The 15,204-nt window shown below is 42.4% G+C and overlaps 1 protein-coding gene across 1 annotated transcript in view; it reads left to right on the top strand.

Moving 5' to 3' along the window:
• The window catches only part of stau2 (staufen double-stranded RNA binding protein 2), a 99,078-nt gene that overhangs the window by 65,338 nt on the left and 18,536 nt on the right, over nt 1-15,204 (top strand). The window contains exon 13 of the mRNA XM_080514759.1: nt 3,426-3,539. Within this exon, the coding sequence (XP_080370885.1) occupies nt 3,426-3,539 (114 nt within the window). The remainder of the gene's footprint in view (nt 1-3,425; nt 3,540-15,204) is intronic.

The following is a 15,204-nucleotide window of genomic DNA, read 5'->3' as shown; positions in this document are numbered from 1 at the left end:
ATACAAAGGTTTGGTGGTTTTGAGAACATGAATAGTTGGTATTCTGGATCATTATCTTTGAAATCACACTCTAAACATGGCTGTGATTAGTTATGAGGCTGAGAGCAATGTCTTTGAACCGCGTGCCAGGCTTTGCCCACAGATTATCTTCCGCTTAAATGACAAAAACAGATCTTGACGTGCCCAAATGTTCTTGTTACACACATTCAAGATTTCATTTGTGCGGTTGTTGTGATGGTTTTCTTTCAAAAAGGAATGGTGTGATTAAAAGGAGGGGAAACTGTTATGTTTTGTTGCAAAGGGTTTATAACTCAGTTTCACTCCACTTGTTGCGTACAAAGGTTTTGAGGTTACAAACAGGATTAGTTGGTGTTTGGGATCAGTTTCTTTGAAATCACACCCTAAACATGGCTCTGATTAATCATGAGGCTGGGAGAAACATCTTTGAACAGGCTGCCAGACTGTGCCCTCAGATTATAAGCTGCTAGCAGAGCAAAAATGGGCCCAGATGCACTTTTGGCACGCACTTCAAGTTAAGTAACATTTTGATGACGATGAAAACTTTCATTGTTATTTTGTTGCACAGGTTTTACTCTTGATATTGAAAACTGAAAAATGCTGAAAACACAACTTTTTAAAAACGGCAACCAGGGTGGAACTTTTTGAAAGTCCTCCATCTCTGTTTCAGTGGTGGAAAACGCAACTATTTGAAAATGTTCCATCTGGCATGACTCCCAGTCCATATGCTCCTGGGACTTGGTATATTTATAGTTGAGTCACTTGTTATAGCAATTCAACTTGGTCATCCGTCCATATGGATGTCAGTGTACTCGCTATTGTTAATGTTTATAGCGGTTGCTAATGTTTATAGTTGTTGTTAATGTGTATAGCTGTTGTTCTCTGTACATGGACATGTGTGTGTGGTTTCATTGCAAAAACAAACAGCACCACATCTGTTTCTGCGTTTCTGTCGTTTCCATGTCAACTGGAAATATTTCTGATATAAAAATGGAAAAAGAATTATGCATTTTTACTTAAAAGGTTGTCATTTAAATGCGGTATTAAAAGAATTCATCCTCAGCGGGGGTCCAGACGTTTCGCTACGGATGAACCAAGCTGGTTGATTAGACCTCAGTCACACGTTCCCGACTGCCGGCCTCCATACATGTTTCAATAAATCTGCATTAGGGACATTCAGTCATGTTCATGAACTTTTTTGTGTTCACAGATTCTTAGTTACACATTAACTGAACTACCAGAGTCATTTAGAAGCGTTTTCAACACTCTTGTTGTTATGACCAAACTATTAGGTCCTTACCTTGAAATAGTGCCTTCACTCCTTAATGTGGAGGTCTGGAAAATTTATTGGAGATGAACTTGTCAGGGAAAGCTTTTTTTTTCCAGGGCTCACTTTACTACATTCATAATTCATACACATAACAGATAGAATTCCTCAATTTATCACCGCGGGTCCGTCTTTCCATCAGTAGGTGTGTGTGCACGTGCATTCTGCCGGTCATGCCTGTTCTGTACGTAACATCACTTGGGTGTTCATATCTTCACATTTCCATATCTATCAAACAGATTGTGCACTTTAGGATGGGTCTGTGTCTTTATAGGCAGACTTCCATGTGGCTGATCATAACTCAGTCAGAGAGAAATGCACACACCTCGCTCTGGAAGCTTTCAGTCACAGATCATATCCACTCAGGTCTTGAGCGCGCCTACACGCACTGGCACAAACACTCACGTAGGATACTTTTATCAGCATTCAATTATAGGCGATTCGAGATGAAACTTTGATCCAGTGAGGAAAGTGTTTCTTTGGAATGGAAAATGTGTTCTTGGTAAATAAGCTTCACTTATATGGTGATTTCCATTGCTTCAGCCTTTTCAAACTGCTTCACCCTGTTGGACGCGTTCACACACCAATGGTGACGGCTGCCATGCAAGGTGCTCAAGCTGCAGTGAGAGCAGTTCAGCGCTTTGCTCAAGGACACTTCCACATATGGGCCGGGGAGAGTTGGCATATCAAACCCACAACCATCTGATTGGGAAAAGACCCGCTCCTCAAACTGGATCCCTGCCTTTTAGCAACTCGGCTGCACAATTATGTAGTTCCAGGTTGGCGCATGCACGAGTCTGTATCTGTCTGTGTTTTGCCTTTCGGTGGACTGGCGACATGTACAGGGTGTAACCGACAATCCCCTAAAGGCTGGGATTGGCTCCAGACCCCTGCAACCCTGAAGGCGGCTATAAACTGTCATTTTGGCCATCTCAGGCGGAAGATAAGCAATTTTAACATGTTGTTTTATCATGACTGAATAGATTTAATCTACAGTGACTAACAACCACTCACAATGCGAGACCGTGTTTCCAATCTACAATCTCCTTGCACTTAAATGTTAGAACATCAAGTTGATTCTCCACTGGCATAATTTATTTCCGTGTACGTTTTTCTTCTGTACTGAAGTCAGTTCCGTGGAAAACGGCATCATACAGTCACTCACTGTCGTACTCAAATTTATGAAATCCATGTCACATAGTGTAGCAGGTAATCTTATAAGATTGCTAAAATGGCCTAGTGTGTACAAACACTAAGTTGGATAAAGTTATATAAAAGATGGATAAGAAAAAAAAATCCTTTCTTTAAAATGAATTCATAATTGGAGACTGCCATATTTTTTTGCTGTATCTGAGGAGGTTTGAGTGCAGTCCATTTATAGGGACAAAAGCTTTAAACTTTGCTGTTGCTTTAGTATTATACCTACGAGCTTACTTATTTCCTTGTGCTCAGTGAAGTGTAAAGCCTCCAGTCGGAGACGTCTTCTCTTGTTCCTTCTATCCTTTTGTCTCTGCAACCATCGGACATTTCTCTCCTTTCAGAGCTCGGGAGTCATTTGTAGTATTTATTAAGGGGCCTGCAGCTGTCTTGGGCATAAGTAGGCCAGGCAAACATATGTACACAAACACAGATAAACACATTCAAAAACACATGCCTGCGCAGAGTGAGAGCCAGTGAGAAGTAGGGCAAACTAAGCAGGCAGTATTACTGAAAGCTTTGCATCTCGGGAGCAGACCGTCCCGGAGGACCATCATGTCATAACAGCCCTGATTGCACAGCCTTTAGGAATGCCTGCAGAGTTAACCTCCCAATGATGAGGGGTCGCCAGCGATGCGATCACTATGCCCCCCTGCAAACCACACACGCACTGATTGACGCACTTACATCCATTTATGCCGATTGCCATTTCTATACGGTGTGGATAATTGTCTACAAATGCTCTGTAGTGGCAATTAGACATGCAAGATTTCCTCGCAACCACGCAGCATTGCACATCACTGAGGCGTCAAGATGTGTCAGTACCTAATTTCTCCGCCGATTTATTTGGAGGTTACTAACCCCGTCTCCCTCACCCTTCCAGGTGCAGTACAGTGATGCGCAGAGTGGCAAGGAATTTGTGACCTATCTGACCCTCTCCCCTGTGCAAATGACTTTCCACGGCACCGGGAGCACCCTCCAAGCCAGCCATGACCAGGTCTGTGACCACATGTATATTCTTATATCGTTTTATAACGAGAAAAAGATTTATATGACTCTTTTCAGAGACAATCAATCGTTCAATCTTTATGTATATAGCACTTTTCAGGTAGTAAATGTCGCTCAAGTTGTTTACAGGTGATTGGTATTCTAAGCAAAATATTAATAATGATCATGGTATAGGTGCGGCCACTTTAAAGGCTCCACAAACGTATCTCAAGAGAGTATTTTGATCCAAATGGACTGAAATCAGTTATTTTTGTTCCTATATAAAACCAGTATTTTATGTGATTATCCCTTCTAAGTTAAAAAGAGTGATTCTTCCTTCTTGATGGTGACGATAGTTCAGTATTGCCTGAAGCTGTTTGGTTGCACTATTACAGTTACTGATTGCAAGTGGAATTTGGGACCAAATTGTTTTCTGCAAGTTCCTTAAATTGTGCAATTACATGATCAGAAAGTGCATCAAGTGATTTGCATCTGTACCGTTGAGTTCCTAATTTTTTTTGTGCTGCATTCAGGGAATAAATGTTCCAATAACTAATAAATGGCTTTCCTTGCAGCTGAACTGGATTTCATAAGTCCAGCGCTGCTATAACTGTTTTTATTATCGTATGATTTTTCCCTACATAAATATAAAATGACAAATAAAATAAACAAGACATTTGTAATGATCATATTTCTTCGCGAATGCAGTCGAGTCAAATATGGCAGTAACAAGTTGATACTCAATCTAACAAAATAAAAAACACTTGTAAAACTTTTATTGCTGGGATTTGCTGCTCTGTGATTTCGTTTTGCCAGCCTGCAGAAAGTACGCGCTGATGCTGGTATGCCTGCATTAACCCTCTCACAGTCCCAGATTCTATTTGCGTTTGTCCTGGCGTGATAAAAGAGACCATATACACTATATAGTGTTACATATGGAGTATATTGTGAATAATCTTTGACAGGGGTCTCATCCTCTAATTAAGCTCTGTCTCCGTGTCTCTGTTATTAATCTCCTGGGTATCAGAAGCACCTGTGATAATAATCACTGGCTGCATTTCTTTCTGACAGCCGTCTGTTCCTCCCCACACATACCCGCCACTTCACAGTGATTTCCAATCCATCAGAGTAATCCCCCCCCTCCACGTCCATCCAGAAACCTGATGGAGTATCTCCACAACTTGAGGCGGACCCCGCGTTCTCGCTCCCTCCCTCTCTAGTTTTTCTCACTCACTCTCTCTGGCGTACTCCCCGTATTCAGAAGGAGGCTCTTTGTCTTGTGTTGCCCAAGCAGAAAACCAGTTGCTTACATTCTATCATCTAAACATAGGACAGCCCTTTGTTCAGCGCTCTTCAAAGCTTTAATAAAGGGCCGGCTCCGCCCCGAATGGGACAGCTGACAGGGGGCTGGTGTCGCCACCGCTAACAGAGAGCCAAGCCAATATAGGCCAGGCAGGTCTGCGTCCTTGGGACCTGTTGTTGCCAGGAGCACTGGGGCATGACCGACTGTTAGAGAAGGCCTTTCTTTTCCCCTCCTCAGTACAGTGAGGAGTATGACCACAAAGGAGCACCTAACAATAAGGGGGTCACCCTCAGCAGCCCCCCAAACCCCGACACTTGAACAGTCCCAAGGGCGTCACACACCCGGCCGGCTTCTCCGCGGCCGGCCGGGTGGACAGTTGCAGAGATACAGGCTGTTGTTGTCTTCTCAACAAGTCCCCCAGAGTACACCTGTATGAGGGCCACGCTCACGGGCGTGGATCACAAGCCTCCTCTTGCACAAATTCTGAACTCATCTGTTGTTCAGTGGAGCTCCGTGTGTTTTCTACGCCACATTTTAACAACCGTTCAACCTGCAATTTAACCTGTGCAATTAGACAGTGGTGAGCCTGATAAGAAGGAACAAGAAATCTCTTTTGCCAAGATCTAATAAATATTTTCCCGGAGCCTCTTTAAGGTGCCACACACATTCAATTAACACAGCAGGCTGTGGTGATTCCAGGCAGCTTAATTACGCTTCTCTCTGGGAATTTCCTGCATGTCTCCCTTTGAGGTTTGCGGAAGGTAATCCATGGGCAGCTAATACAAATCAACAGGAACTGTTCTACATGTGTCTCTGCTGATAGAGGATGAAGGCTTGAAGAGCCAAGATATGAACAACATATCTCATCAAGTATAAAAAGTCAAATACATTTTCCTATATGGGGATTCTATGTATTTTTGGTTTGAAAAAGATGGATGAAGCAAACTCATGTCTTTGTGGTCGCGGCAACTATGCTAAAACTTGGCTGAAACATGGCGCTTAGATAAGTGGTATACTTGGTGAAACATTAAAATACCTTGTATAGCAATTAATTGAACATGGATTGCGTTAAAAATCAGAAACCATCAAGAAAGATGACATTGTTTTTGTTATGAAAGCCATTCTGATTGAGCTTACCTTAACTGGGACATAAGCCACTTGACTTCTTGTGTCTATTGAAGAAGAATCTGTTGTTAATAATCCAAGCAAGTGGAGTCTGCAAGGACAAGCATGACGCACATTCATGTCTACTCTAAACTGAAGGATAAACACTGCTTGTAAAATACAACTGTTTTAAGATACAGGGTGATTTCCATCTCCTTGAGCTTTTCATGTTTTATTAAGCTGGGTCAAAGTAACCTAAATTAGAGATTTAAAAAAAAGAAAAAAGCAAAGTGTGTGGAATCAAGTGCCAAATATCTGCAATGGAGTTAATCCTTGGACCAGACAGGTGTGGCGCCAAGAGACAATACTAACAACATGTGACCATTAGACAAGCATTCCTTCGACTCGGGGCAATAAAAGGCCAATTTTGAAATTGAATTTTCAAGGAAAAGACAAGGAGTCACTGAGAGTGGAGAAGAGGCTGTCCCTATGCTCGATGGTGGCAGGCCATCTGGGGTTGTGCATAACTCAATGTGTCCTTGATAAGGAGTTGGACGACTTTCCATTGCAGCCCGCTGATAATGCGATGATCAAGAAGGACTAAATACAATGTCAATAGTGGACGTGGACGAAGGTGGAATGACTGTACAAAGTCTGTGTTGTGTCTTTTTGAATCATATTGACCGAGTGTTGGTTATTTTACTTCACTTAAAATATTTATATTCAGCTTTTTTAAGAAACAATGCTTAAAAAGAAATATATTTGTTTCGCGGGGATTCAGTCTCCTGCAACCCTGAACTGCATAAAGTTTAATAGAAGATGGAGGAATTTCAGAAATGACAGACGACCAAAGCTCAAAAAGAGTGGTAGATCAAGGTGGGGAGGATACCTGCAGTGTTCATATGTATCCACTGCTCTGCCTCCTTTCATTAATCAGTATTCCACATTTGAATACGTCTTTCTCGCCATCCAGTTTTGATTTGATATTTTCAGTAATTGCAGTGAATGTTGAAATGACTTCAACAAGCTTAATTGCTGACATCTGGAGCGCACAACCCCAAGTCAACTATTGTTGAAATGTAAATAGTTGTAATCAGTAGTAGTTTTGGTGTAAAACGGCAACATCATGCATCCCCTTTCATGTTATAGTGCGGTTCTGTTTTTCCGCTTTCATATCGGTTTTTCCAGCTGTTGATGAACTCACAAGACTCAAGTTCTCTGTGATAGTTGGCTAGTTTGAAACTATTGATTTACGCTTAATTAAATAGGAAATGCTTTGGCTCTTGAAGACTATTGGTTGCAAAAAAAAAAACAACCCAAAAAACACATGTAGGGCTTTCAATTGAAAATTACAGGCTGTAGAAACTTGGCAGTTGTACAGGACGTTGTTTCAAGATTTCACTGCCAAGTGTTTGCAAACGTAAGTATTACTTGGTATTATTTCCATCTGTATATGCACAGAGGAGCATGTGCTCGAAACATCCAGTTTTTCTCACGATTGTAATTTAACTTAACATGTAATTTAACTTTACAACTTCAGAACCATCCACGTAAACAAGACTTATTTCTATTGACTTTGTTGGGACGTTTGTGTATATGTTTGTATAACATGTAGTATTGTTTGTGTCATAAAGTTTGCCATGCATTTAATTTATGGATTACTTATAAAAGGTACACAGTGACGGTTTTGTGTAGGTTTCTGATTTGGACATTGAACGCTGTTCTAAAAACCGGAGCTTTGAATCTGCTGACAAAGGGAACGAAAGGGCAAAGAAGACACAAGCAACAGGTTCAAAAAAAATGTCCTGATACTAAATACGTGCAATCAAATACAAGCAGCATTACAATTAGACTGCGTTCTGTACATTTGCTTAGTGCTTCCCACAAACACACAGCCTCTTACCTAAAAGCTGAAGGTGAAGCTGTGCTGTTGCAATTTCGGCCCATTTATTTTTGAAAAAAGTCATTTAAAATGCACTTTATTATGCTTTGCTGCTCTCCCTCTCATCAGTTTACATCCTGACCGGCCTGTTCTTTGGACTTGTTTGTCATATTTACCTAGCACTGTGTTGTTTCTATTTTTAGACATTCGTTTCTTTGGACAACAGCGTCTGCTAAATGTAAATGAACATTATAGCTACAGAACAGAGGTGATGCATGCTACTTTTTAATGTTCTGCATGATATAAGCAAGTGTAAACACACGTTACACAGAAGCTCTTTTTCTTTTCTTTTCTCTTTTGCAAAACGTGAACTCCACAGAGCTTCACTGCCATACTGCTCTGCTTTGTACTGACATTCCTGGAGGGCCTGTATGTATGAGAGATATACAGCTGAGGGATCTTTCTGACTTCATATGCCATGTACTTGGTGCCATCTGCCAAACACATGTGAGCCCATCAGCTGCTGCATTTACTGGCGCTTAACTTGAAGCCAAAATATATTTGTCAACATGTTTTCGGGTTAATATCCAACTGATTTTAGTGGATAGACTCATTGGTGAGTCGCGGCCCATTTTGTTGATATGTTAAGCATAACATATGAAGCGAAAAGAAGGCCCAACACCCCAAATATAGACATATTTGGGGATAACATACACCTTTAGCATGAAGGAAACAGTGGATATTAGAAGTGATGGTGTGGAGCCCACAGAGCATCTCTCTCAACATGGTGGAATCGTTCTGAGGTTAGAAGAAGATGGATTTCATCAAGCTTACGACCACAGAATTTAATTCTATTCAATTTATGTAGCACCAAGTACAACACAGTCATCTCATAGCACTTTTAGAGAGCAGTGAGGAAAAAGGAAAACTCAGTTACCAGGAAGAAACCTGCAAACTCGGGTAGAGACACTGCTGTGTCGAGGACAGACCATCTAGCAACAAACATATTGTCATGAATCCACTCACTTCATGTGAGCAGGAGGCTGAGACCATGGACTTCCAGTTCCACTGTCAGAGATCCTGCAGGGAGATATAGAGAGAAAGGAGGAGAGGGAGAGAGAGAGCACAGACTACAGGAGAGAGAGAGAGAGAGAGAGAGCACGTTAGTGACACACGATAGTGATACGGAGAGTGAGAAGTGAAAGAAGCTCAGTGTAAGTTTACCAGCCGTCTAAACCAATAGCAGCTTCACTAGAAAATGGTCCAGGGTGGCCTGAACCAGCCTGAACTATGAGCCTTAATCAATAGAGGCGTTTGAAGCCGAACCTGACGTTTGAAGCCGAACCTTAAAAGTAGATGCCGTGAGGACCTCCCTAACTGAAACCGAGATCTCGTTCCACCTCAGAGGATCTGTGATCATTTCCCAAAGATAAATAATGAAAGTGAAGCGCTTGCATGTTTATGTTTGTCGTCTGTGTTACTTCCCGACGGGACATTTTTCAGTTGCAGGTCTGCGTTTCAGCAGCTTAGGTGTTCAGCCGGATTGGGCTGACTGAGATGACTTCACTGCGCCGGCATTTAATTCAACTTATTTTTGTAGGACTACATGCCTTTTTTTTTTTTTTCTTTCATTTTTTTCGACAGAGTGATTTCTGTGTTTGTTCTGCAGAGCTGAAGTAACTCTCTGGCACTCCCTCTGTGGCGGCAGTGGGACACCAGGGGGGCCGAGGCCCACTGGGCTGTGTGTGAGGTGTCGCTGGTCCAACATGAGTGGCCTGCAATCGAAGATGACAGGGTGACTGTTGTCTGCCACCAGACGTTTGTGTGTGTGTGTGTGTATGTGTGTGTGTGTCTGTGTGGACTTTGGCCGGGTGTGTGCCGGGTTGGCTTTGCGTGCAGTAATGTCCTCAGCTGAGCCACCCTGCGTCTCAGGGACCCCGGCTCCCAGATTCGCCAGCCGTGGCCACTTTGGTTTCCTGCAGCAACGAGTACTTTGAGGCTGATTTGATTTGATGTGTTGACCATAGTGTATCGGGATTAAAATGTGTTGTAGACGTGCTTTCAGGTAATGAGGGCTGCTCTCCTGGATTACTGTGTTCCACGCACTGCAGGTCTCTTGCGTTCCTCTGGGATTTGCAAACGCAAGCGCTTTACTGCTTGTGATTCTCCCTCGCCGTTGGGTCTCTGGACCATCTTTTATTATCTCGTACAAAATACACAAACACGGCGAGATAACCCGAGCCCTCAGGTTACACAAACCTCCCTAAAATAACCAAATGTTGGACAGCTCTGGGGAAATTAATTGGGTAGCTGTCCTTGTGCTGGTATGTGAGTCTCTACTGCCAGCAGAGTGGCGATGCTTCAACAAAGGGAGAAGAGCCAGAACTCGAGGGAGTCGATAATGAGGGCTCGAGATCAGGCGTGCGTTTATTTACATGATGCACATTATCTGGTCTTATATAAGAGGAACTGTCTCGCCCTATGGCACAGAGCTGGATGTATGCTAACATTAGAATATTGAATAGTTGCGCCTGTGGCATTAATACTCGGGAGCGGCCTTCATCACTCAGGCCCGAGTGGCAGATAGTGGAGGGGAGCTGGCAGAGATGCCCCACGGAGCTCCGCAGAACAGCAGGAGAGGGAGCCGCAGAGGGGCGGAGGTTGTGGAAACCTTATGTTTGAAGTCCTCCTCCGTGACTGGAGTGCAGACGTTACCCCAGGCCGGGCTCCTCTCGGGGGGTCCCGCTGGAGTGTTACCCAACCAGGCAGGCAGCTGTTGGACAGCTTCTTCTCCTTGCTTATCCGTCTTTGTCTGTGCTCTTCATGTGTCACTGTTGTGTAACCAAACGCAGCACCTGGACGTATCCTAAATCACAGAGTGCTGAGAAAACAGGTCATTGTGGCCTAATCTGCATCTGCACGGCCCGCAAAATGAGAATTAATATGAAGGAGTGTGAAGATTTTTGGCACAACTCACTCGGGGGGGGGGGGGGGGGGGGGGGGGGGGAAGGTTTGAAGAGTCTAAAAGCCAAATGTGGAATAATTTAATATTTAAAGTAATGCTTTTTGGCTTGCAGCCTTCTTCAGGACCATTCATCATTGTTTTAATAATAAAATTGGCTTATGCACTTTGAGTGTTGCTGGATTTTCAAGCGATTCAATAATCGTTCGGCGAGCAATTCCAAGTTTGTAATTGCCAGCCTCAGTTAAAGACACTCTCACGTCACTTTTCAACAAACCATCAATCATTAAAACGAGGACACTAGGTTTATGAAGACAGTTTTAATCTACACATTCGTTCCCATGGTCATAAATTGTGAAAAATTGGCCTGAAAATGGTTGCTTTGTAGAGGTTTATAATACAAATCATGTAAGACTGTTTACAGTCTGTTCACAAATTCCCAAGAGGGATTTAACTGTAGATTATGAAATATCTATATGTCACATTTGTAAACATTTTGCTTTTCTGGAGAAACTACTCTTCTCGTACTTTGATAAATTATAGTGGGTGGCTTCTGAAGGGGAAAAAACACGTTTCACCAGTGGGAAGACTCTGCAGACGCAGTAGTGCAGTGGTTGACAGCTGTATATTAATAATCACTTTATGTCACAGTCACAATTTAGATATGAGTTCAATATTTTAATCACTGTTGCTGCTCATATTGATTTAAAAAAAAAAAAAAAAACTTGGGTTGAACCTATAAAAAAAAAAAGAAGCCAAATGTTCAACAAGATGCTGTAAATAATTGGCTGATACTCAGTCACAGCTGAGTGTAATGAGCCAAAAATTTGGCTTGGAGGAATTATTCATCTGTTGCTCTTCTGGGCCGAGCCCGTCCAAAAACTCCTCCGCAAAGAAATGCAAGTGCAGTTTGCAGTCCATGACAGAGAGTCATCATAGCAGAACGCGATCTTAATGTTTGGCTTGGTGCATTTCCCTCTATTGTTGCTTCACAATGCCTGGAGTCACTGCTCAATTTGTATTCGATTTTTCTTTTAGCATCATATTGTTGGGTCCAGGCTTTAAACCTCAAACCCACTCATCCCCCGGCCCCCCCACCCCTGTTCCCACCTCTACAAAGCTCAGACCTTGCACTCCCGCTGTCAGCCTGCCCTCTCCTGCTGATTCCCTCAGCCATCACCACCCCGTTCCCGCTGTAAAAAGAGGACAAAGTGAAGCATCCGCGGAGCGATCCATCACTCCCGCATGTCTCGCCGCATGCCCTCCTCAGGAAACACCTTTCAGGCCAGGAGATTAGAGTGTGACGGGAGAGAGGAGCAGTGAAAGAATGATGGAGGAGGAAGCAGGGAGGAGGGAAACGACTGAGCGGAGACGGGAGATGCAGAGGAGAGGAAGAGAGGAGGCTGGAGACGAACTGGGGAGAAATTGATTAAGTGGGCATATGGAAAGATTGATGGGGACAAGGAATGGGAAAATGGAAGATAAAAGTGACTGTCTCTTTTTTTTTTTTTTTTTTTTTGTGTTCTTTCCTCGCCAGAGGAAGGAACAGCCAGGGGGAGAATAAACATGAACTTGCCCATTAAGGGACCTGTTGATAGCTCCAAGTGGCCCCTTGGAGCATTAGCATGTCTATTAAGAGCTGACATGGTGTGGAACTGAATAAACACACACACACACACATGCACACATGTAAGCCCAGAGCTGCATCTAAACCCACTTCATATAAAAGTCAAAACAATCGACATATGTCATGTCTTTGACAAAACATTGTAATCGCTGTTAGAAATTTAAAGTGAGCAACATCAAAAACTCAAGGATATTTTATTTGTTTTACCTCCACAGTGTTACCCAACCTGATGAATGAGAGAAGTTTAAAAGTGCCCAGTGCCAATTCTTCAATACACAAAAGAGAAAAAGTTTTGGATATTATTTTTACTGTGTTAGGATAATTGTTGCGATCTTACAAGCCTCGAGTTTATGTTTTAAACCTGTAGGAAGAGTTTGAAACTGAGAAAATAACCAGCATGACCACTCAGACAATGGGTGGTCTCACTATTTCACTGGACCTAAAGTTAGGCTTAGTTGTTGTTCTTGGTTAGTTGTTTTTTTCTGAAAATGCCATCTGTCACTCCTTTGCCTCAAGCACCGACAAATCATTAAGAACAAATGACTAAGGTTAAATCCTTCAGTCATTAACTCACTAAACCGACGAACGTTTAGTTTCAACAATTATATTTTAGGTTTATTTTCAAAGGTAAGTCTGTTTCACACAATTCAATAAAAAAAAAGACTTAACTTGTTTCATTGAGCTAATTACAAGCTTTTGTACTTTATGATTTCAGCTTATAGCTCATAAAAATATATTTAAATCCATATATAAATAAGCCTTTTTTATTGAATTGTGTGAAAATGTTACTTTTCTATTGTGATCTAAGTATTTTAGATGCACTTCTGCCTCCATTGATTTGATACTAAATGTATTCTGATAAGCCCGGACTTAAAAAAACTAAACAAAACAGAAGAATTCAGAAGCGTATTTGTTGCTTTTGATTGCAGCCAGCGGCGTTTCCACAGCAAATAACAAATCTTGAAAAAAAGCAGACAATAAGACAGTGTTCTCAGTTAGGACATCATTTGTTCACATGCCAGCAAACCTGTTGATAACATTTGTTCAGTTCCGATAACAACAAAAGTAAAATCCTTGCATCCGCCACTCAGGCTGTACAGGCAATGTGCCCGTGAAGGATGTGCCGGGAACTGGGCTGACATTTGAAGATGTCAGACACGTACAGAATTGTGAGACACTCAAAGGTATGACACATCATGGCCAGATGCATGAATGCTTTCACAGATGATGACAGCTTGGATTGAGTTTCAGCGCCTCCAGCTTCTCTTAAGGCGAAGATCTGAACGTTTCTTGTGTGGTAAAAATATTCACCTGGTATCATGGTAACCAGTCCAGCTATTTTAGAACCTTTTATTGGAACTGAAGTAACTTAATGAAGTTTGTTATACATCTATTTTTTTTTTTTTTTTGGTTTAATAAAAATGATTCCCTCCCTCCTTCTTGGCCATGTATCCTCCAGATCAGTGTGATCGCTTTAAGTTAAGTGAAGGTGCTAGATTCATTATCACATCCATGCTAAGAGCAGCAGTATGTTTTGACCTTGCAGCCTACGGGTGTGTGTGTGTGTGTGTGTGTGTGTGTGTGTGTGTGTGTGTGTGTGTGTGTGTGTGTGTGTGTGTGTGTGTGTGTGTGTGTGTGTGTGTGTGTGTGTGTGTGTGTGCGTGTGCGTGTGCGTGTGATCAGCCCCCACCCACACGTTTGGTGTGGATAAAAATCTGTAAACTAATCACACCTTTCCTCACTTGTCACCTCTGTGGGAGGCACGAGAAAAACCAGGCGGCTTCAGCCGCTGCCTCGCTGTCCTTTGTGAGCGTCTTCCGCTCATTAACTTAATGACATTTGATACTGAGTGATAGTTCGCCTCGCTGAAAAGGTCCCCAAGATAAGGGCCGCATTTTTTAATCTCTCTTTTCTCTGCGCGCCGCAATCTCCCCGGGACAACGTGTGAGATGTGTCACCTTTAGAGAAAGAAATAAAAATAAAACACCTTTTTCTCGCGCCAAGACGAGACTGGTTTTTCACTCGGCATCGGTTAACATTTCTGCTTTGTTTCATAATCAGCGTTATGCAAACAGCGACTTCTATTGCCTGTCATAGTCCTAGTGTACAGTGGTGGAAGAACATGTTATAAATGCTCAAATTACAACATACTGTACCTCAAGTAATCTACAGGTGCAGCTCAAAACATTTGACTTAATTACACAAATGGCAGCTTTTTACCCCTTTTTTCTATTTCACCCCCAAAAAAGGGATGCCTTAGAGACCAGTAATGAACATTTCTCTCCCAGCCACTTGGAAATGCTCCACTTGACACACACTGTTGACGATGACGTGCGTAAATCTGCCCAGTCTCCTGATCTCTTGCTCCCAAGAACAATTTCTTACAACATAGATGAAACAAAGTGGGACAACATAGATTCTGTCAATCTGCTCCCGCAGTGTTGCGCAATATATAAAAACTTCTATTGTGCAACTCCGCCAACAAACCTTTACTAAGAAAAGGAGGGGGGGGGGGGGGGCCTTTAACTTGATATCTGACACAAGTCTTGTGGTTACAAACTTATAAGAATTAATCTTCGCTGGACTGCTGCAAAAGCAAATCACACACTGACAGTAATTGCAGGCATACTTGTTTCACTTGCAGACATGAAAACAACCACACGTACATGAAGGTGCACACTGCACAATGTCCTGTATTGTTGCTTGTGATCACGCTCCTTCCTGACATAATGAAACTTGATCTCCCAGATGCTTAGATGCTATTTGTTTGTGACAGTTGTTTGCAATTTCAGCGTAC

The sequence above is a fragment of the Blennius ocellaris genome (genome assembly GCF_963422515.1).
Source record: "Blennius ocellaris genome assembly, chromosome: 19".
Classification (NCBI taxonomy): Eukaryota; Metazoa; Chordata; class Actinopteri; order Blenniiformes; family Blenniidae; genus Blennius; species Blennius ocellaris.
Note: the sequence above shows the minus strand (reverse complement) of the source record. Positions and strands in the feature narration are given on the sequence as shown.